Raw genomic sequence first — 24,788 nt, 5'->3', positions numbered from 1 at the left:
ATACAAAGGTAAATAGACGACTTTTGATATCTGTATCAGTGATAATGAACTGTAAATCATTTGTTAAAGAGACATCTCTATCTTTTCATCTTTAATTTTTGTGCAGCCATCCCTATTTATAATTTGTTGTCTGGGTGTGTGCGGTACTGGGCTATTATGTGTAAGCATGGATTTTCTTACAGTAAAGGAGAGATTTGTAAGTGTGGCTATAAAAAGTCTGACCACACTGATGAAGCTCAGAGAAGATCAGAGACATCCATGGGTGCGCTGTGGGACAAGCATAAACATATATGTGAGGTGCCTACTGATGCATTTGGTGAAATAGACTTTGGAGGACTGGGTCAGAAAACAAGCAAGGTGGGGTTCTTGGGTTTTTCATTTTGTTGTTTTTGATCATATGTCAGTTCATACATTTATTCATATTAAGTCATATATTGATTATTTTCTGAATGTGAAAGATTGTTTTGTTCTGGTGTGTGTGTGTGTGTGTGTGTGTGGGTGTGTGTGTGTGTTTGGGCACGCGCGTGTGTATGTGTGCATGTGTGTAGTATGTTCGAGTGTCCTCAGATACCGAACCAGATACTCTGTATGAGTTGTTGATTACACACTGGAAACTGCAGCCTCCTAATCTGGTGATATCAGTCACTGGTGGAGCTAAAAATTTCCACATGAAAGACCATCTGAAGAGGACATTTCGCAAGGGCCTGATTAAAGTGGCTCAGACTACAGGTTTACAGCACCTTAATGATTATATCTGAATAAAAATGACTTTTATTGTTTCTGCTTCTTTAACTGTATGCCAGTACAATGTAGCACTACCACATTCTCCATGTGTTCATGTTCATGTTCTATTGTTCGTGTTAACATCTGTTGTGTGGCACGTGCAGGTGCGTGGATCATCACTGGGGGCACCAACACTGGGGTGATGAAACATGTCGGGATGGCCGTCCATGAACACACTCTGAGAAACGGTTCCTCCGACCGCCAGATTGTGACCATCGGCATGGCAACCTGGGGCATAGTGCACAACAGGGATTCTCTGATTCACAGTGGGGTTAGAAACTGACCTTACTGACATTAGCCATTAGCCATTAGCTGTATCTTTCAGCTAAATGCATAAAGGGGGTTCGTGACTACTTTTTAATCGATGCTGGAAAAAAACTGATAATCCGCAAAATGCTGATTGCATGTGTTTCTATACTTCCACCCTCTCTCTTTTTCTCTCTCTCTCTCTCTCTCTCTCTCTCTCTCTCTCTCTCTCTCTCTCTCTCTCTCTGTCTCCCTTTCTCAGGGTTACGTTCCTGTCAACTACTCACTGGATGAAACAAATCAGGGGCGGCTTTCCCTTCTGGACATTAATCACTCTCACTTTCTGCTGGTGGATGATGGGACACATGGACAGTATGGGAAGGAGATCGAGCTGCGTAGCCAGCTAGAGAAGCTCATATCCGAAAAGCCCCTGGGAGACAAAGGTAAGCATCATCATCCTGAAATGTGCTGTTGTTTTTTCTTTCTTAGATAATCCATGCTTTTGACAGTATAATCATTTGCTTTCTTATCTGGCTTTGTTTACCATCTCCAGACAGTGTTGTAAAGGTTCCTGTGGTATGTGTGGTGTTGAATGGTGGACCAGGGACTCTAAATGTGAGACATTAAAACCTTCTGAATTTCTGAATTTGATTTTTGCGTTATGTGTTTTTACTTTTCATGAAGCTATGGTTAATCCAAAGATGTGTTCCACAGACTATTTACAATGCCATGCTCAACAAAACTCCCTGTGTGGTCTTGGGCGGTTCGGGGAGAGTGGCAGATGTCATCGCTGAGGTTGCCAGTCTGCCTGTGTCCCAAGTCACCATGGCTCTCATCCAGCGACTGATGAAGAAGTTCTTTGGCCAGGAGAGTGGCAAGTTCTCTGAGCTGAACTTGATTGAGTGGACCAAGAAGGTGACAATGGAAACATGGCGTGTTCTGAGACACTTAGATGCCTGTAGATTTGGTATTACAGTGGTGATTTGTTGGCTTTTGTATGTGTGTAACTTATTTCAGGATCATGCGTTTTGCTATCCTTTTTCGTCCTCTCCACAGATTCAAGACATAATTAGAATGCCCCAGTTACTGACTGTATTCCACTATGATGAGGGAAAAAAACAGGATGTGGATGTAGCCATTCTTCAAGCTTTTTTGAAAGGTGCCTCTGAAAGAACCCAATCAAACCCATCAGCAAACACTTGAAATTCATCCAGTAACTTGATTTTGTTACCTTAGTATGCTAATTCATTCTTCAATGCTTCACTGTGACAGATAAAGTGTGTCAGATTCCATGGTAGGACTCCATGGTAGATTAATGTTTTTAATGATCATCCCAGTGTCTCCCAAATCTTTAGCAATCCTTCTACATCAACAATAAGCTTACCAGTGTTATGTCGTTGACAGTTACCTAAGAACCATTACTTAATTTTCATGAAAGTCTCTTGCCTCAGCATTATTTGTAGTGTTTGTTTGTTTTGTCTTCATTTTTGTCCTATCTGGCTGCTCCTGTGTCTTATCCCCACCCACACCCACTGCCTCCCACCTCTTCCCTTATTCGACTCTCCATCTATGTTATGGGTGCAATGCTAGTACACCATGCTCTTTGTAAAGAATTTTAGCCCCTGTGACAATACCTTTTGACAGTGTGGTTGTGCCCAAACACTACTTTATCAAGCCCAAGACGTCAGGGTTGCAGCAGTCTGCCATAGTCGGCAGTCACAGATGCTCTCACTATACTGGAGCTTGAATTGTTTCTCCACTTGTAAGTCGCTTTGGATAAAAGCATCAGCCAAATTAATGTAATGTGGTGTAATATAATCAAGGGCTTTTCCTGCATCATGCAAGATCTTGATAGAAATCTTTTTCCATTGGGAGGTTCATTACTTCAGTATTCCACTAGCTCAAGATGACATTGATGAAATTTTGCTGTTTCCTTGCAGCCTCTAGGAGCAGTGAAAGTTTTGGTGAGCAAAGCTGGGTCCAGCAGCTGGAACTGGCTGTGGCCTGGAACCGCGTTGACATTGCAAGGAGTGAGATCTTCACTGAAGTGAACCAGTGGAAGGTCCGTGCTTTGTCATCCAAACAATCATACAGCCATATCTAACATGGCTGTCAGTACCAGTAAGGAGTTGAATTCAAATGATCTTCGATGATAGTGGAAGTGAACTTAGGGTCTTTGCATTAAAGTCAATGATAAGCTTGCTTGATTTAATTCTGACTGTTGTTACCTGTCGTTCCTCCCTCCTCTCACATCAGCCCACTGATCTGCATCAGGCCATGTTCTCTGCGCTGGTGGGCCATAAGCCTGAGTTTGTGCGGCTGCTGTTGGAGAACAATGTTTCTTTTGGCAAGTTCCTGGAAAAGGAGGACCGTTTGTGTGATCTCTATGCCAAAATGCCACACTGCTTCTTTCGGCACAAGCTAGAAAAGCGTCTTCGAGATGATAAAAGTGGTTCAAAGAAGAAACTCTCTCTCAGTCATGTATCAGACGAGGTGCGCCACCTACTGGGGGGTTTCACACAGCGGCTCTATCCTATTTCCACGACCCAGCGCAGTGATGTGCGTGGAGTCGCCACCATCCAACAGAAAGTGAGTTAGAGCATGGATGCTGTCATTACAAGACCTCTTATCATGTTGTTTTAATAATAATATAAATGGATAAACTGATCTATGGCTCTCTCTAGATGACATCCGAAGAGCACATTGAGGTGCCATGCTACTCAGAGGACAGCAAGACCGTGGACACTGTTTGTGATCCAGGCAGAGACCTGTTCCTTTGGGCCATCGTGCAGAACCAGAAGGAGCTGGCTGAGATCATCTTTGATCAGGTAGTGCTACTGGAGAAAAGGAAGGAATGCTATCTTAGGATGAACAGGATAAGGCTTTGTTTTCGGCTGGTGCATATATGTATATATGTATACACGTACACATATAACACGCACAAACACACTCAATTACATATATCTGTGCTCTTTTGATATTGTGCGGTAATAGTTTTTATCAGGATTTTATGATGAAAAGAATTTTTCCTGATTTTAGTTGTCTTTTGTTCTCATTCTTAAGTTGTGTTAAGAGTGTAAAGGTAAAGACTGATGTTATTCTCTGATGTCTGTGTGTAGTGCAAAGATTGCATTGCAGCAGCTCTGGCAGCCAGTAAGATTCTGAAGAAGCTTGCACAGGAGAACGAGAGTGGGGGAGATGAGTCAGAAGAGATGAGAGAACTGGCCAACCACTATGAGAAACATGCTATTGGTACAAAGTTTACATTATACACAGCAAAACACTCTCACTACATCAGGACAAGCCAACCTTCTACCTCCAGACCAATATTCTTTAAGAGTTTATTTTATGGGTCAATTGTTTGACTGATTGATTGTTGACATACATTTTGAACCATATGTGGATTTGGTGACTTTAAGTAAGGAGTTATATTTAGGGTATAGAGAATCTGTGAAGCATACTAAGCTCATTTATGCTATACACCATAGACTCCCCATACTTGTGTGTGTGTGTTTCAGGTGTGTTCTCTGAATGTTACAAATGGGATGAACAGCGGGCTCAGAAGCTGCTGGTCAGGATTTCACCCTCCTGGGGCAAAACCACCTGTCTACAGTTGGCTCTGCAGGCCAATGACAAGAGCTTTGTGGCCCATTCAGGGGTTCAGGTCAGAACATGTTTGACCTTTGGGCACAGGCTCTTTTGTGTCTCACTGCTATTCACTGCATTTGAGAAAATTTCAAATTAAATAGATGTGGATGTGGTCCTTTTATTTAAGCATTTCTCCAAACATCTGTGGTGAAGGAAACATGTGTGGGGGTGGCGGGGGGGGGGGTGGGGGGTCAATGTGAAGATCATGGCGACACTGGGTTGGCACACATGCTGATAAGGAAGATTTGTGCCTTGTGCAGGCTCTCTTAACCCAGATCTGGTGTGGAGAGTTGGCCGTTGATAATCCACCGTGGAAGGTGGTGCTCTGTATGTTCTTCTTTCCTCTGGTCTACACAGGCTTCCTGACCTACAGGTAACCTCATCACACTGCAGTTTACACCGACATTCACAAATAAGTGAAAGTGAAAAAGTAGTACCAGTTAATGTTGTCATAGGTTATATATATTTGATATTAATGTAATGAAGTTTATCTGAATGCTTTTTAGCAGTCTGTTTGCAATAGTAAGATATGAGATAAAATTAGTCCAGACTTTGGCTCTGTACAAAGGTTTAAAATGAGACAAATGATCACAAGATGGCAGCATAACATTGGGGCCAGTGACGCTATCAGATTAACATTTCATTTCCCTTTATCTCCTTGGGGCAGAAGGCACAGATTAGCCAAACATTACAACATTTACATACAAATATGAAACATTTTAAAGTCACGGTTCTTCAAAACACAATGATGATTGCCTCTGAAATGAGAATTTAAACTTGACATAAATTGATCCTGTGTGAGAACTGTATAATCTGTAATAAATTACTCTTTAATGTCATACTAAATTACAAATTCATAGCTGATTTTAGACAAAGGCTTTACGTTACTTGTCACTTTTGCAGATTTCTGTACCTGCATTTCATATATTACCATTAAAAGCAAACAATAAAAAAAACCCTCACATTTCAACCATTTTTAGAAGTATGTTATTTTACATTATACTCAGTGTGTTCCTTTTAAGCATAATATTCATGAGAAAGTGATGTTACTCTGTGTATGTCAGACGGGATGAAGAGATTGAGAAAGAGGCCAAGAGGAAGGAGGAGGAGGAGGAGAAAAATGCAAGGTGCTTTGTTTCTGAGACCTGCTCCAATCCCCACGGAAACTCAAGCATTCGGTTTATATTTACAAAATACTTTTATCATTGAAGCCTGCTCTTAAGTGCATTTAGTTATGGCAAGACTAGAATAATAACTGTCAACTCCTGTCAAAACCTAACTTATGCCTGTACTTTATTCAGTAACTCTTCAGACAGATCATCTCTGGAACCTTTGACCTGCTCATCCAGGCTAGTGGGCCTGTTCACCTCTCCTCAGGTGAAATTCTACTGGAGCATAGCATCTTATTTTGGCTTTCTGTGGCTCTTTGCCTTTGTGCTGATGATTGACTTCCAGGACACTCCATCCTGGAGGGAGCTCCTGCTCTACGTGTGGCTTGTATCGCTTGTGTTTGAGGAGATTCGACAGGTGAGATGCACCTTACAACATATGTCACTTCTCTTTATTTGGATCAGAAGCATACTCAGCATAACAGGCTTACAAATGAACAGTAACAAGTTCAATGCAGTCACTGACTCAGATTTATGACTAGCATTTTCATTCACAGTGAGGTGTTCTGATTTGCATTCATGTTTACCTGTGTTTAGCTTTTCCATATGCCTGATCAATCTGGATTTCGAAGGAAAGCGAGAATGTACATCAGTGACATCTGGAACATTCTTGATGTGCTTTCCATACTACTGTTCATCATTGGTCTAGCTTTGAGGTGTGTTAAGAGAATAGAACAATTATCTATGACTTGTCCAAAAAAAAATTCTCACATTCTCATCTCTCTCATCTTCCCTCCAAAATTAATTTCAGATTCAACACAGTTGAATTTTTCTTTTTTTTTTTTTTGGCAGGCTCCAGCCCAATCACTCATTGTTCTATGCAGGCAAAGTTATCCTCTGCATAGACTTCATCATATTTGCCCTGAGACTGATGGCAGTGTTCACTGTTAGCAGAACTTTGGGCCCTAATATCATCATCGTCAGGAGAATGGTGCGTACGTGACTGCTGATCTCACATTGTAGCTTTCAGGGTGTAAAGCCAGTCATCATCGATTACATTTTATTGCATAGGAACATTAAGATTCATGTTTGTCATGTGTTGCTGTATAACATTATGAGACCAGTGAATGATTGTTGTTGTTGTTTTTTTCTGTGTTCTCAGCAGATGAAGGATCTGTTCTTCTTCTTGTTTTTGTTGAGTATCTGGATCGTGGCCTATGGAGTGGCTGTACAGGGCATTCGAGTCCACAACGAGGTGCGGCTCGACTGGATATTTCGGGGTGCTGTCTATGAGCCCTACCTCATCATATTTGGAGAATTGCCAAAGAGCAGTGACAGTGAGTGTCAATAATGTCCTATTTCTTAAACGCACACTGAGATTTCATTTTTCAGGCCTCTAACATTACATCTTATTTGTTGCTGCAGATGCTGAGTTTGACATAAGCACTTGTAGTGTGGATGGTACAGACCCTCTGAAACCCAAATGTCCTGTACTGAATGAAAACAACATGCCTGCATTCCCTGAATGGATGACTATTATCCTGCTTAGTGTTTATCTGCTATTTGCCAACATACTGCTTCTTAATCTACTAATTGCCATATTCAAGTGAGTTACTACTGTAGACACTTTGTTTTACCCACCAGTATTAACCATTAAATATATATTTTGTCCAAAGTACAACATAGTTTTATTGAAATCACTTAAAACATTTATTTTAAAATTTTACAGACACAGTAGATCTAAAACATGGTCATTTAGACTGAAATAAATTATCCCCTAGAACAATGTCAGTTACCTTATGGCTTCTTGATCAGCTTGCCCTCCATACTTCTTTGATTTAACATTTTTAATTGACTTTTCTGAATAGCTACACGTTTCAGGAGGTGCAAGACAACACTGACAAATTCTGGAAGTTTCAGAGGTACGAGCTGATAAGAGAGTACCACAGCCGACCTGCAGCACCACCTCCCTTCATTTTGTTCAACCACCTCTACCTTTTCATCCTAAAAGTACTCCTGTGTCGCCCTCTGCAGAATGACGACCATTTCAGTGAGTGTTTGAAGCTAGTGGGGTTGAACGGTGTGAGAGAATGTGTGGTATATTATAATGTGTGGTTTCATTTTTTTTGTTACTTGTTCAGGTATAGATCTGCCCAAAGAAGAGGAAGAACTGCTGTTGTCATGGGAAACCCTCATGACGGATAATTATTTGGCATCTATGCATCAGGACAGCAGTCAGAGCATGGAATGCCGTATCCAGGAAACGGCTGAAAAGTAAAGAAAATAGGGGGCTGGGAGTGGACTTCCATACCCTGAGACTGCTTATGACTTATATAATTATTATGGCCAATTTGGGTTATATAGAATTTATTTTGAGGTTATTTTGAAGAGCCTGGTAGAAATGGAAGGTTCTGGTCATGCTCTCCAGGGTCGGCACCATGTCAGAGTTGCTGGAGAGGGAGTGGGAACAGGACAGGGCATCTGAGATCATACAGAGGAGGCTGACTCAGCTGGAGGAGCAGGTTTGGAGCTTTAAGTGTCTACACGTACCACCACCAGTGAATCTGGTCTTAATGCCTTGCGTTCATTCCTTCTCCGTCAAATGTCAACACTGAGTAACATAATCCAGATTCAAAGCTGTCATTGTTCAACTTTGTGACACGTTGATAATTCTCTGACAGGTCTCCCAGTCACTCCAGTGGATAATGGATACACTCAGATCTCAAGGTTTCAAATCAAATGAGGACCCTCCAGTAATGTGTAAGTGTATGTATATGTGTGTGAGAAGGATGACCTTGTGTCATGGAATAAGAGGCAGGACAGGTGCCGTGCGATGCGAAAGAGTGTAGATTTTATTTGTTTCACATGGTGATTCTCCAAGTGATGAGGGTCCCAAACCAGCCAGTAACAAGTGCAACCAGACCAAAAACAAAAGACTAGTTCCCTCAAAAATGAAAATCAATCAGTGGAGAGGAAAAAAAAAAAACACAACCAAAGTATCCTCCATTTACACTTTTCAACAACTTTTCCAAGTTCTAAATTCCCCAGCTCAAATTACAAGGCTTCTCCAGCTCTGATCATGTCTCATTCCCTTTCATGAACTGCCCCGGGGTTTAACCATTTCTAATTGGAAAAAAAAAAAAAAATCCAGACACACAAAAATAAAGAAAGAAACAGACACAATGTCAGGTGGTGGACCCAAGCGCAAGACACAATGATGGTGGTGACAAAAAAGAAGGACTTTACTTACAAAATGAAGATAAATAGACAGGTGCAAACAGGAACAAAGGCCAGTAACAAAAAGGTGCAGCCTAACAGTGTGCATACAAACACAAACAATGACAGGTCAAACACAAGGGCTTAAATACAAGAGGAGAACTAAACAGGGCAAACATGATTGGGGCAAATTAACAAGGGGAAAACGAGGTTAATAAATGGAACAAAGAGGATCAGGCGAGGGATGGAAACACACATGGAACAGGAGCACAAGACATTTCAAACTAAAAGTCCAAAGATGAGGTGCAGGCTGTGACACACAATCGTTTACAATAATTTAAAATTATAATTTACATCAATAACCCATACCAAATCATACTCAGTTAGTTTACACACTGATATTTTAAAATGCCTAGTTCCATGATTTCTTAGACAAATTTAAAATTCCCCCATATTTCCTATAACTGCGACAGTCCGCAGGAATGACATCATGTCCTTAAAACTACAAATATACCAGCAACACTGCCGTTGGGTTTTTCACCTGTGACAACCAACGGCCGTATCTACACTGTAAGTATTTGACCAGAATACTTTATTGCTCGGTGAAGGTGTGCAATGATAGAATTCAACTAAAACTTCCTAACCGTCTAGTTGGCCACCCTAAATGTTAGAAAAGCGATGATTGTAGTTATATTTTCCGGTGTAGATGCCGCCATTGCAATTCCTGTTTTGCTACCGCTTGCCGGTAAGCTGCAAGGGTGCACACTTAAATGTTCGCCTATCCCTTCTCAGTTGGAACGGGCCGTAGCTCCATTACACTCCCCCTGCCCCCCCCCCCCCCCCCCCATCCATAGTCGGCCCATGTCGTCCAGGCAAAGGACATTATAAAAACCAGGACTAAAAGAAATTATTACCCCTACCCCATACCCTCTGGGATGTGGGACAGGAAGTCTGCTACCTTGTTCACAGACCCAGGTCGGTAGCAGACTGTAAAGTTGTAGGGCTGAATAGAGAGGCTCCATCTGGGGCTTTAGAATCTCGCATTCTATCCAGCCACTGCTGCGTTCAGTGGTCTGTCTCCAGCAGAAAGTGTCTCCCCAGGAGGTAGTACCGGAGGGAATCCAGCGCCCACTTGATCGCCAGGCACTCCTGCTCCACAGTTGAATACCTACACTCCCTGGGGAACATCTTCCGACTCAAGAAAGCTACTGGCCGGCGCTCTCCATCCACCTCCTGCAGTAACACCTCATCTAGACCAACCCCCGAGGCATCCGTCTGCAGAATGAAGGGCTTATCAAAGTCTGGACTCAGCACAACTGTTTCTTCACACACTGCCTCCTTCAGGGCCTGGAAGGCCAGCTCACACTGCTCCGTCCAGATCACCTTGTTGGGTCCAGTCCCCTTGGTGAGATCTATAAGCACAGAGGCCCTGGCAGAGAAGTTAGGAGTGAATCTCCTATACCAAACCACTAGCCCCAAGAATGATCTCACCTGTTTCTTGGTTGTAGGTGGCCTGCAGCTGTGGATGGCTTCCACCTTCTCTAGCTGTGGGCGGATGACCCTGTCACCAATAATAAAACCCAGGTAGCTGATTTCCTTTCTTGCCAGCGAGCAATTCTTTGGGTTGATGGTCAGGCCAGCATCCTTAATTTGACCCAGTACCTGCCTCAGATGGTCACAATGATCCTCCCAGGTCTCACTGAAGATGAACACATCGTCAAGGTATGCTGCAGCAAAAGCACCCACGCCCTGCAGCACCTGGTCCATGAGACGCTGAAAGGTTGCTGGTGCCCCCTGCAGTCCAAATGGCATCACTGTGAAATGGTAAAGCCCAAAAGGAGTTAAAAAAACTGGGGGTACTGAGTGAGCCAGAGTCATAACCATATGTCTCATTGATTCTGGTACTGCCAAAGCCTCGACATTTCCCTTCACCTGGTACAGGATACCATTTTTCTGGATATACCGCTCCTCCTCTAGGCCGGGCACAGGGCCCTCTATCACTCCATCAACCTCTGACACCTTCTGGAACCGACCCTGCAAAGTGCTATCCTCCCTCTGCAGTTGGGCTACATCTTCCGGAATATCCATGTTCAGAGTAATGTCAGGCTCTGGTGACGCTTCTGAAGAACGGTGCTCACCACCACCCACAACCTTCTGCCTGCGTCTCTCCCGTTTGGACTGGCGTTTCTTTCCTGACCCCGCATCAGCATCCACCCCAGCAAAAGGCAACACTTGCAAGCTTTCCCTCACTCTCTGTGCTCTAGTTATCACATTACTTTCTAGTTATCACAAGCTTTCACCTGTTGCAATAAGTCACATAAAATGGGGAGGTCCTGGCCCAACACCACTTTATGAGGCAACTGGGATGCTACAGCTACTGGCAAAAGGAAGGTCTGACCACTAACAGTTAAGTAAACCTCTGCTGTAGGGTATACTTTGATGTCTCTGTGCACACCACACACCTTAACTGGGGCTTGACCATTCCACTTGTAACCCTTTTCTTCCCTGGCGCCGGAAGGTACTCACGAGTCACACTCCTATTGATATAACAAAACAGAATCCTGGGTTCCCTACCGAGAATGGTGAGCTGGCTGGATCTCCTGTCTACCACTAAAATTGGGACTGGCAGGTCTAGGGCTAGAAAAGGTGAGGATTGCAAATACTTATGGGCGACAACAAAAAGAAAAAACCTAAGCAAGATGAGAATAAACTAAATAGTGCGGTGCCTCCACTGAAGAAGTACAATACCAGTGCTACCTGGCAGAAAAGCTGTAGATCTTCAGATATAGTTAACATGAAAGCAATAAGTAAAATGAATGATCCCTAATATCAGTATTTCAGTTACACAACAGTGATGAAATGACACGTTGATGAAATTTAACAAATTGGTGACATTTATTTTACTCTTTTTAACTCCCCATGAAATAAAAATAAAAATGAGTGTGGATATGTTCTTGCGTGCATGTATGTGTGTGTGTGAGAATGTGCATGCGTCTGCGAATGTGTCTGTGGGTCTAATATGAATTAAAACATTAAATAACAAATATTCTTTCAAATCAGTTTTGTCACCATACCCACTTACGTGGAAACCTGACAAATAATAAATCTTGGCAACAGAAAACAATTGCAACACGAGTGTTCTCCCCGCACTCGCTATACTAGGCAATTAACTTCACAAAATGGCGGCGAAGCAATACAACTGTAACACAGCGATTTTACAATGGATACTGATCACAAAACAAAATACAATGAACACACAAGTAAAATTTAGAGTCTTCATTACACCCTTTGCAAGCTTGCAAAATAAACGTTGGGGCCCGTTGTGTTGGTGCACATTGAGACAACTCACAGTTCGTGAAACTCCGAATAGCGAATGAGATCCGACATAGACGGCAGCAAAGTTCACTCACTTGGTTTTGCAGTCGCGCTTACCCCACGGGACGAAAAACAGTCTGGCCTCACGAATTAAACACTGTAGGCTCCTCTCGAGCAGCAGTTCCTCAGCAGGTCAGCTACAATGTGGCTTCACAGGCTGGCAAAGTCCGCTTTCACTCGATCTAGTCCCCGGTTTTTCCGACAGCAAACTTCGTGTCACCAACTCCAACTTCTCTCTCTCTGCACTTCTCTCTGCAGCAGTAGCTTCTAGATCCTCGCTTAATGTCTCACAGTCTCTGATTGGCTCAACGCACATCACAACTTTAAACTTGCACAGGATTGGTTACATCATTAGGCTTTTTCACAACTTTGCGCGGGCAAACACACAGTATTACCAAATAAGGAAAACAAAGGATTATGGTAGATGTAGTTATTTTCAATATACAATGTATGAAGCATTGTTATCAACTAAAATATAATTAACATTAGAAAGGCATTAACAAAGTAAAGTGTTTTATAAGGGCCTTACACTCTCCCCCCACCAAAATACAGCATGCCCCCATGCTGTCTCATAGGGCATCCCAAACTAGGTTTACAAAAAGAGAAACAAATTCGGTACAGGTGCAACGATCTGAACTGCACCACCAGGCATGAAAATTATTATAGTGTTCAGGAAACTGGACAGCTCCAACTTTAACTGAATGTACATTACAACTGGTAGAGGCCAAGACAGATGTAGTAGGTTCACCTAAAGTATCATAAGTAAATCTCTCAGCTGGTTTCCTCTCCCTCTCTGATCTCCTAACTACACTTGGGGTCCCATCCAACTGATCTAAATCAGACTCCTCTTTGGAAACACTCTCTGGAACACAGTCTTGGTTCCCAACTGTTTCATCAAGAGCTACCCCATCATCCGCTTCTACGATCACCGGTAGATCAGCAGCTGATTCCAACTGTACTACGACTGGCGGGCCTACTGCGGACACTGCAGCCTCATGCTGTACAGGCACTGTATCCTGGGCACTCCGTCTATAGGACTCAATCATCTCAGGTACATTAAGAATCAAATCCTCAGCATAATTACCATATTCAGACTCTGAATCTGAGGAACAACCGCTTATCTGAGGTACATCAGCTACAGGGTCAGAAATCTGGGCATCACGAGTTCTATTCCTTTCTTTCGCCCTTCTCCGCCTCATGGCTCTGGGAGAACACGTAAATTTGGGATCACTATCAGCACTCAATCTAACCTCTTGTCCTAAGGGCAGAATGTGATTGCGGTGCATCACCTTAACTGGTCCAGTGCCATCCACAGGCCTCAGTTGATACACTGGGAGGTCAGACATCTGGCTTTCAACCACATAAGGACTTGAGCTCCAACGATCAGCAAGCTTCTGCTTCCCCTTTAGGCCCAGGTTCCTAATGAGAACTCTGTCTCCTGGACTCAGGCAATGATAACGCACTTTCTGGTCATACCGTACTTTGTTCTCTTGATTCATCTTGGCAGCAGTGGACTGAGCCAGCTGATAAGCTGCTTGAAGGTCTTTTCTCATTCTGGACACATACTTGGTGTAAGAGGCTGTGGATGTACCATCTGCAGACACACCAAAACAAACATCAACTGGTAATCTTGCCTCTCTCCCAAACATGAGGAAGTAAGGCGAGTAGCCAGTGGCTTCGTTGGGAGTACAGTTATAGGCGTGCACAAGGTGGGTTATGTGCTGACTCCACTTCTGTTTTTGATTTGGGTCAAGTGTCCCTAACATATCCAAAAGTGTCCGGTTAAAACGTTCAGGTTGCGGATCACCTTGGGGATGGTAAGGTGAAGTCCGAGATTTCCTCACACCTAACATAGTCATCATCTCCTTCACTAACTGGCTTTCAAAATCCCTCCCTTGATCTGAATGTATGCGTGCTGGAAGACCATAATGGATGAAATATTTCTCCCACAAAGTTCTTGCTACAGTTATGGCCTTCTGATCCCGAGTGGGAAAAGCCTGCGCGTAACGCGTGAAGTGGTCTGTTACAATTAACACATTGGACACATTACGGCTGTCTGGCTCAATAGATAGAAAATCAATGCACACAAGATCAAGGGGTCCTGATCTGTGCATATGGGATAACGGCGCAGCCCTTTGTGGCAAGGTCTTTCTCTTTATGCACCGTTCGCATGTCTTGCAGTATGACTGCACATCAAGTTTCATGCGTGGCCAGAAAAATCTGTCACGGACCAGGGAGTATGTTTTATCAAAACCTAAATGGCCCGTATGATCATGCAGAGATTTCAAGACAAAACTGTGGAACTGAGTGGGCAGCACAAGTTGCTTTCTTACACGTCCATCAGACAATTTCACCGTTCTATATAGTAGACCTTGCTCAACTGATAACTTATCCCATTCTCTTTTAAATAGCCTAAAATCAGGATGGTCCACTTGGATACTGTCAGCAGGTTGGCGCTGACTTACAGCAAGCCACACTTCTCCTAAACACAAATCAGTTCTCTGAGCTGCTAGTAGTTCACTGGGACTGAACTTGGGTAACTGGTCTGTCACTACAGTTGCTGTCTGACAGTAAGCTTTGGGAAGAGCAGTCACATGAGCACCAATCTGCTGTATGACACAGGGATCGGGGAGATGACTTGATATTTTCCCTGTTGACGCAGACCGGCAGAGAGCTCGCACTCCAGAAGCTGGTACCTCATGCCAGTCATCATCAGGTGATGAACTTGGATGTGGACGCCTTGACAGCAAGTCTGCATCGATGTTATTCCGCCCTGGCCTATATCTTAGACTAAAGTTGTAAGTTGACAGAGCAGACAACCAACGGTGGCCAGTAGCATCTAGCTTTGCTGATGTCAGAATATAGGTCAGGGGATTGTTGTCAGTCCTCACTTCAAACACCGCTCCATACAGATAATCATGTAGTCTGTCCACAACAGCCCACTTTAGAGCTAAAAACTCTAGTTTATGCGTGGGATAGTTTTTCTCAGATGGAGACAGGCTTCTACTAATAAATGCAACAGGCCGCAACCCCTCGCTGTGTTGTTGGTACAACACGCCACCTAGGCCATCCATACTAGCATCAACATGCAAGATGTAGGGCTTCTGCGGGTCAGCGAAAGCTAATACTGGTGCCTGCGTCAACCGAGTCTTCAGCTCTTGGAAAGTGCTTTCACAAATGTCACTCCAACGGGAGCCAAAAGGTTCCGAGGGCTTGAAGAAGGTCTTGTCGGTGACTGGCTGCCCAGCTTTCACTCTTTTTGACCGGGAATGAGATGGATACCCTTGCAGCAGCTCATTGAGGGGGCGACACAATCTTGAGAAATCTTTCACAAAACGTCGATAATAGCCACAAAATCCCAAAAAGGATCTGAGCTCTGTCACCGTGTTGGGTCTAGGCCAGGAAACAACGGCCTCTATCTTGGATGGGTCGGTGGCAATTCCATCTTGGGATACTATGTGCCCTACATAGGTGACTGACGTCCTGCCAAATTGGCACTTATCCAGTGACAGCTTCAGACCTTCTTCCTTTAGTCGGTCTAGGACTTTTAACAATCTCTCCTCATGTTCCTCGATGGTTCGGCCAAAAACAATTAAATCATCCAGATACACTAAAACCTCCAGAAAGTTCATGTCTCCAAGGGTTCGCTCCATTACTCTTTGGAAAGTTGCAGGGGCTCCAGAGATTCCCTGAGGCATGCGTTCAAACTGATAAAAACCAAGCGGACAGATAAACGCTGTCTTCTCCTTGTCGGCCTCACTCATCGGTATCTGGTAGTAACCACTCCTCAAATCTAAAACGCTGAACCACTTACTCCCAGCCAACGAGTGAAGAGCATCCTCAATTCTTGGAACGGTATACTGGTCAGGTATGGTCCTTTGATTTAAGGTTCGATAATCAACACACATCCTTACTTTCCCTGACTTTTTGCGAACAACCACAATAGGTGACGCATATGGGCTTCGGGATTCTGAAATAATGCCATTCTTCTGGAGTTCCTGTAGGTGTCGCCTGACATCCTCCAAGTCAGCAGGGGGTAAACGCCGAGATCTCTCTCTGAAAGGCCGTGCATCTTTCAGTCTTATCTCGTGCATAGTGCTTTTTGAACAGCCGACATCCCACTCATGACATGAGAAAACTCCTTTTCTCTCTAACATCCTTTCACAGAGACGACGTTTTGCATCGTCTGGCATAGGGGAGTTCCCAAAATCAAAGGAAGTCACACTGAGTGTGTCAGGTGGCTCTTTGTCAGTGCTTGCAGTCAGCTGTGGCACCAAGGCAACAGGAAAAATGTGAGCGAGACGAGTTCCCCTTTTCAGGACTACCTCCCTAGTGGAGATATTCTTGATTGTCAATGTGATGCGTTTGCTGGATACAACAGATGCAGGATGCACTTCGGGCCTCACCTGGAGCTTGTTGTGGTGTGGTGTGTCTTCAGGCTGGTCTATGAGTGCTAACTGATCTGTGAAATCACCAGGAAACTTGGACACACCCGTAACAGGTAGTAGTTGCCCTGGACGTAGAGTTAATGGCCTACGCTGAGTGAACCATACTGTTCCATGTTTTCCAGTCTCTTCTGGGGAATGAAACCCATCTGCCTGACTGATGGACTGATAAACTTCTCTAATCATAGGGTGTATGGTCAAAGTGCTTAAAAATCCCTCTCCAGCTTGCTCCCTACAGGAGTCAAATAACTTCTTCACTAAACTAGTGTTTGTCCCTACAAGAATGGCTATGCCCTCATCCTTCACAGGGTCTGGACACACCAAAGCTAAGGTGTCGACGGTCTGAGGAACACCAGCCACAGATTCAGCGAATTCAAGCCTAAGAGGCAGATAACCGTCATAGGGGTACTTGTGAGAACTTAACCCCCATATCTCAAGGTTCTCAATTGGTTGCATAGGTAAATGTTTCAAGTGAGTACTGTAAAAGCTCTTGTACAAAATAGTGACTTGGGAACCACTATCTAATAAAGCCTTTGCATATATACCTTCTATTAGGACAGGTACAACAGAGGTGGGTCCTACTAAACCTGCAGGTAAGCCAGCATCAACAGAGGATGAACAATTCGTGGAACGTGTTTCCCTCGGAGCCCTGCGCCGTTCCCTCACTGAGCTCCGGCAGAGTTTCCCTGCTTCGTATTCCTTTTTATCAGCTTCTCATTAACTTTTCTCAAGTCTTCGGAGCCCTGGCATTCCCTCTTTGTATGCCCATCTTCTCCACACTTATAGCAAAAAAGTCCAGATGGGGGAGATTTGGGAGTTCTAACTCCAAGTGGGGCACTCTGAGCAGCAGCTCCCGACACGCTTGCATTAGACCCAGACTTCATCAACACTTCAGGGCTAGGAGTCACTGTAACTCCACTCAACAGTTTGGACACTTGAGAAGACAACTCTCTAACCTCTCTTTTCAGACTGTCCAATCCAGTCACTGTAGACACTTCAGGAACAGTTGAGGTAGCAACTTTAGCGGCGGGTTTCACACTCTCTCTAGCGTTGACCCAATTCTCCTCCTCTCTCACCTCTCTCATCAGTTGGGAAAAAGAAGGGGGATCTTGCAGTGTGTGACTCATCCTGACACGTAACGCCACCATGTCATTGGTCAGTGCACCTTTAATCAGCTGTTCCAGTCGAGCTCGGTTCATGCCTGCAGCATCAATCCCTCCTTTTAGCAGAGCTCGATGAAGAAGCTTATCCAAACGGTACAAGAAGACAGAGAGCTTTTCTCCTTCCTCCTGATAAGTGTGTCGGAACTTGGCCATGAGATCTGGCCCACTCTCTGTATTGCCATAGACTGTCTCAAGAGCAGCTAGATAATCCGTGGCAGTAGCAGAGGGATTGCTAACCTTCAAAAATCTAACAATGTCAGCAGCAGGTCCTTTCAAACTTTCAACAATGCGCTGCTTCTTAGCTGCTTCACTACACTGCCACTCACTTACCATTTGAGTAGCCTGCTCCATCCAGGCATCATATTCCTCCTCGCATGATGGAACAGGTTTCAGCCCAGAAAACAATCTCAATTTTCTGTAGCTAGGCCCATCAGCAGACACCTGATTACACTTGTCTACTAGTCTGCCTATGGCATTCACTAAATCCGTATTCACATCTGCATTCGAGGACCCCTCATCAGAGACAACAACCCTAAGATCCCTAAGGGATTTGCCCTCTTGTTGAAGTAGTGTCATCAGTTTTGAGTGGAAACTTATATCAGAACCTGGAACTACCAGACTTTCGACAAGGTGCACAGGCCAGGGTCCCACTTCTCCCTCAATCCCTACCTCTGGAGGTACATTATTAGGGTCTAAATCAGTGCTTGTCTCTACTAATATGAACAACTGACGACCAGTCGAGTCCCCTCGACGACCACGAATCTTAGTATGTCCAAAGACTTTCACTGTATTTAACACTCTGGCTACAGTCTCATCCACCACATCTAAAGGTACATTACCCAGCACAACAGCACGGGACAGACAAACATTCTCTTCACGACTCCATTCCACAACCTGAGTGAGTTCCATAGTGTCTGCAACCAGCGACCACCAATATCACACAATAAAATGTTCACAACCACACTAAACTAACCTTTCCCTGTCTGGTAAACAGGATAATCCCAGCGGTGCCTCCAAAAATGTAACCCTTTTCTTCCCTGGCGCCGGAAGGTACTCACGAGTCACACTCCTATTGATATAACAAAACAGAATCCTGGGTTCCCTACCGAGAATGGTGAGCTGGCTGGATCTCCTGTCTACCACTAAAATTGGGACTGGCAGGTCTAGGGCTAGAAAAGGTGAGGATTGCAAATACTTATGGGCGACAACAAAAAGAAAAAACCTAAGCAAGATGAGAATAAACTAAATAGCGCGGTGCCTCCACTGAAGAAGTACAATACCAGTGCTACCTGGCAGAAAAGCTGTAGATCTTCAGATATAGTTAACATGAAAGCAATAAGTAAAATGAATGATCCCTAATATCAGTATTTCAGTTACACAACAGTGATGAAATGACACGTTGATGAAATTTAACAAATTGGTGACATTTATTTTACTCTTTTTAACTCCCCATGAAATAAAAATAAAAATGAGTGTGGATATGTTCTTGCGTGCATGTATGTGTGTGTGTGAGAATGTGCATGCGTCTGCGAATGTGTCTGTGGGTCTAATATGAATTAAAACATTAAATAACAAATATTCTTTCAAATCAGTTTTGTCACCATACCCACTTACGTGGAAACCTGACAAATAATAAATCTTGGCAACAGAAAACAATTGCAACACGAGTGTTCTCCCCGCACTCGCTATACTAGGCAATTAACTTCACAAAATGGCGGCGAAGCAATACAACTGTAACACAGCGATTTTACAATGGATACTGATCACAAAACAAAATACAATGAACACACAAGTAAAATTTAGAGTCTTCATTACACCCTTTGCAAGCTTGCAAAATAAACGTTGGGGCCCGTTGTGTTGGTGCACATTGAGACAACTCACAGTTCGTGAAACTCCGAATAGCGAATGAGATCCGACATAGACGGCAGCAAAGTTCACTCACTTGGTTTTGCAGTCGCGCTTACCCCACGGGACGAAAAACAGTCTGGCCTCACGAATTAAACACTGTAGGCTCCTCTCGAGCAGCAGTTCCTCAGCAGGTCAGCTACAATGTGGCTTCACAGGCTGGCAAAGTCCGCTTTCACTCGATCTAGTCCCCGGTTTTTCCGACAGCAAACTTCGTGTCACCAACTCCAACTTCTCTCTCTCTGCACTTCTCTCTGCAGCAGTAGCTTCTAGATCCTCGCTTAATGTCTCACAGTCTCTGATTGGCTCAACGCACATCACAACTTTAAACTTGCACAGGATTGGTTACATCATTAGGCTTTTTCACAACTTTGCGCGGGCAAACACACAGTATTACCAAATAAGGAAAACAAAGGATTATGGTAGATGTAGTTATTTTCAATATACAATGTATGAAGCATTGTTATCAACTAAAATATAATTAACATTAGAAAGGCATTAACAAAGTAAAGTGTTTTATAAGGGCCTTACACACTCATCCTCAGGGACCAAACTGTCATGTATTAAAGTCTGTGTACTGCCAGTATCCACCAGAGCCTTGGCAGCCTGACCATTCACAAGAACAGGTACTAAACCCTCAGTGGTGCAGCTCTCTGTAAGCAGTAGGTGGGTTGGATAGGGTGCATGTGGTGGATGTGGTCGTGGAACATAGCAAATGGCAGTGTTCTGGGTTTTTCGGGCCAGTCAATGTGGCTTAGTGTGTCCAATCTCTCCACAATGGTAACACCTAATGTCCTGTCGGCTAGCCCTTTCTGCCGGCTTACTAACAGCCCCAGACCTATTCTGAACAAGACCACGACCCTCACCACCCCCATCACCCCTGCTGCCTTGGTTCCAACAGTTGAAGAGACTGCCCCTGGTGCCTTTTCGTGCTGCCACGAAGACCTCTGTCAGCTTTGCTGCTTCCTCTGCTGTCTTGGGGTCATGCTCTTTGATCCACATTGCCATGTCAGGGCTCACCATTTGCATAAACTGCTCCAAGATGATGACCTCTGAAATCTGCTGGACTGTGTTTCTCTGGCTGGACCCATTTGGCAAAAAGCTCCTTGGCCGGAGCTCGGTTGAGCGGAATCTTTGCCTATAGGTCTCAGCATTGATCTCATATTTTTTCAAGATGGCCTACTTGACCTTGCTGTAGTCGTCTGTGCCGTCATTGTCCGTGGCCACATAGGCACTTCGGGCTTTTCCTGTGAGGAGGGGCACCAGTCTTATAGCCCATGTGACCTCTGGCCATCGGCAGGCAGCCACCATCCTTTCAAAAGTAGTCAAGAAGTGCTCAATGTCATCATCCTTAGTTAGTGGGTGAAGCTTGGGCTCCCCGTAGCCTACCCGTGGCTCTCCTTCGGCTGGTGTCTGGGGTGTTCCGGTCCTGTATTCCTCACTGCCTTCACTGCTTGCACGTATGTTGGCCACCTGGCCCTAGAGCTGCTGAAACTGGTGTTGCATGCTCCACCAGTGCTGGTCTTGGCGGATCATCACCTGCTCCATTCTTTCATCACGTGTCACCTGTGACTGCAGAGGCACCCTTACCAGGCCAGCCAATTCTGTGACCATCGCCTCTGCAGAGCTTGTTGGTGCCACCGCTGTCCCGGCACCTCGTGCTTTGATCGTGTGTGTGTGTGTATGTGTGTGTGTGTGTGTGTGTGTGTGTGTGTGTGTGTATGTGTGTGTGTGTGTGTGTATATATATTTATATATGTGTGTGTGTGTGTGTGTGTGTGTGTGTATATGTATGTATGTATGTATGTATGTATTTATATATATATGTGTGTGTGTGTGTGTGTGTGTGTGTGTGTGTGTGTGTGTGTGTGTGTATGTATGTATGTATGTATATATACAGAGAGAGAGAGAGAGAGACTTGTTCCACTCTTTGATGAATGCTAAACAAAATACCGCCCCCACCCCCCAGGTAAAAGCACCTCCCTAGATGAGCCAGATGGGCAGGAGACAGATCAAGCAAAGGCCCAGTATCACGTACTTGCACGACAGCTCCAGTTCCCTGACAGCAAAGAGCCTCGCTTCCCTGTCCCGGAGGAGAAAGTGCCCTGGGAGGTGCTTTATTTTACTTCACTCTACTGTCTAGTGGACAAACAGATGGATAAGTGTATTTTCCCTGTTTGCAAAGCTTTTTTCTGATGTGTTTACACTTACACACTCTGCTACAGGTGGACTTTAGCCTTTACAAACCTCCGGTTTACAACAAAGAGCCGATCAATGAGTGAGTTTTATATTAAAGACAAAGTCTGAAAAATACAATCTGAACTTCTTAATTTTACTTCATTCAACATATTGAGTTAGCTCTGATGAGAAAACAAGCAGGTGTCGTAAAGGACTTGGTTTTTTTTCTTCTGCAGATCAGAACTTGCTTCTTTAGACAACTACAGGTATGGAGACATTAAACATCTTATGGACCAGCACTGCTCTGTTATACCACCATGTTATTAAACTGTACTTATGTTCTTTCTCTCTTCTCTTCTTAAAAAAAAATAAATAAATCAGAAATCCAAATGGCCGGACTGGAATGAGGGGGAAAGGAGTGCTTAACAACTTGGGTCCAAATCGTGGGGTCGACCTAATTCTCACTCGGTGAGAGAATGAAGCTCTAAAATCCAATTCCCTTCCAATTTAAAATGGAGAAAAAATAGATACTCACATACACTACACACACCCATATGTATATATGTATGTGTATGTGAGTGCGTGTGTGTGTGTGTGTGTGTGTGTGTGTATATATATATATATATATATATATATGCTCTGATTATGGGTTTTCCCAACATGCACTTCAGATTAAGATCAGATTTAGACTACAAATGTATCAGATTAAATGCCTCAAACAGAAATAATTTGATTCATTCGTTGTGCATCTTAAGGTTAGCCCTGCAGCCTGGCGCAGAGGATCTGCAGTAACATGTAACATGCATTGACTTAAATGAGACAGGGTTTTTTTTCTTTTTCTTTTTTTCCAGGTGGCGTAATAGTGACCCCTCTGCTCTTGAGTTCCTGGCTGTTTGGGATGAGCCTGCACACCAGTGGCCATCTCCTGCAGTGAGAGCTCTCTGAACTCTCCCTAAAGAACTATTAAATTATGCGTTCATAATTCTCATTTGTTATTGTGTAATAGTGAAAGAGCTTAGAGGAGTAATCATGTTTAGAGGGTTTCAGAGTTTTACTGTGTGGTATATCATACCATTAACTCCAGCTTCAATGCTCTCTTGTAGTCTGATGGATCCATACCTGAAATGCTGCTGAGTCTACTGGGCACAGAGCTGTATCAGAAGATCAAAGCAGAGGTAGAGGACCCAGCCCAGAGAAAGAGGGTAAAATGCAGATACCTGGATGTGACGTGTTATGCTTATGGCAGTATCCTTGTCTTGTTCAGCTAAACACTATTGGTAGCAAGTGCTTTTATATGATAATCCATGCATAACTCTTTGTATGTCATAAAAGGCCAACATTCATATTCATTTGGACAGAGCTGAGTTACAAAGGGTGTAGGTTGTAATATTTATGAATACTGTGTCGAGCACACTTACGGTTTTGTGTTCTTCTCCAGGTTGATGAAGTTTACATTGATGATGTTCGGAACACTGATAACGCTTGGCTTGAAAAATCTATCATCAACATTCATGTAACCAGTTGGCAAAGCGGTGGTCAAGAGGTAAAGGGAAGCAGACGAGCAAGTTTGAGAGGCGGGGGAGACAAAAAGAGAGTGTTCTGGTCCAGTTCTCTATTCATAGCCTATCGATGATGACATGACAGGCAGTTAACTCCAAGACTACTCCAGTCATCAATGTTAAGACATGTTACTCTAGATAGTTATTCGTTAATTAGAATAGAAATGTGCACAAGTGCTGCAATAGACTGGCGACCTGTCCAGGGTGTCTCCCCGCCTCTCGCCTAGTGAACGCCAGGATAGGCTCCAGCACCCTTCGCGACCTTAATTAGGACAAGAGGCTTTGAAAATGAATGGATGAATGAACGAACGTGCACACATGTTTTGATGTTTAATGTAAAGTGTAAAAGTTGAGCTCATCACAGGTCACTTAATTTTGGAGAAAATTTTTATGTCTTGTTTTCCCCAAATATCGGTCAAACAGTCTTAATGCAATAAATTGGATTTTTTTTGTGTTCTTCTACATGGAAAAGTACTGCACAGCCTTCTTTTTGAGATGACATTGTTCATCGTCGACTCTTTCGTGTGTACTCAGGTCTAGGTGTGATTGGAGGAGGTTGAAGAGCTTGGCTGTTCTCTGCGAGCTGATCTTTTCTCTCTTCTCTCCTCAGACTGAGTCACTGCAGTGGAAGGAGGTGAAGAAAAGTACAGCGGTGTGCGAGTACCAAAGAGAGGCTCTCCGGAGAGTTGCTCAAGACCACAATATTCCTTTCTGATCCTCAGGAAAAACAGCACGTGCCAAAGCTCTAAGAGACGGAAAGACTACTGATACAATTTGCACCATGTTGTAGAGGACTGCAATGACAAAACTATATAAGCCACACTGTTTTCATTGAATATCAAGACATAGACAATCCTGTAAGAAATTATTATTTGAATGACTGAGGCAAACTGTGGTACATTTAATAATAATAATAATAATAATAATAATAATAATAATAATAATGGTTTATTGACAGCATTGTAGTCCTCTTTCTGTCACTCTCAGAAAATTAACAGGTGATTTTTCTCAGGCAAACTGATAAACTGATTTCCATCAGAGATAGAGAGAGTGAGAGATTGTTGATCAAACATTTTTTTAAGTCACAATCATTGTCGAGACAACATTAAACTATGAATTTTCAAAAGAGGCGTTTTGTGCTCGTTAATGTTAACTCAGTCAA

At 43.7% G+C, this 24,788-nt stretch overlaps 1 protein-coding gene across 1 annotated transcript; it reads left to right on the top strand.

The window, feature by feature from the left end:
- The first annotated feature begins 243 nt into the window (after positions 1-243).
- LOC115822577 (transient receptor potential cation channel subfamily M member 2-like) lies at positions 244-24,437 on the top strand. The gene is made up of 30 exons (XM_030786480.1): positions 244-357; positions 549-729; positions 888-1,054; positions 1,292-1,476; positions 1,587-1,644; positions 1,744-1,944; positions 2,086-2,188; positions 2,970-3,091; positions 3,286-3,588; positions 3,714-3,857; positions 4,149-4,281; positions 4,548-4,693; positions 4,938-5,050; positions 5,994-6,204; positions 6,384-6,502; positions 6,639-6,777; positions 6,952-7,123; positions 7,212-7,392; positions 7,655-7,842; positions 7,934-8,060; positions 8,215-8,308; positions 8,468-8,552; positions 21,859-22,001; positions 22,115-22,167; positions 22,304-22,333; positions 22,449-22,535; positions 22,919-22,997; positions 23,171-23,269; positions 23,506-23,610; positions 24,237-24,437. Exons 1-30 carry the CDS (start codon positions 259-261, stop codon positions 24,339-24,341), a joined length of 3,972 nt encoding a protein of 1,323 aa, XP_030642340.1. The 5' UTR covers positions 244-258; the 3' UTR covers positions 24,342-24,437.
- Positions 24,438-24,788: the final 351 nt, after the last annotated feature.

This window comes from Chanos chanos, chromosome 10 (assembly GCF_902362185.1).
Source record: "Chanos chanos chromosome 10, fChaCha1.1, whole genome shotgun sequence".
In the NCBI taxonomy this organism is placed as follows: Eukaryota; Metazoa; Chordata; class Actinopteri; order Gonorynchiformes; family Chanidae; genus Chanos; species Chanos chanos.
This window is presented reverse-complemented; position numbering and strand designations above follow the sequence as displayed.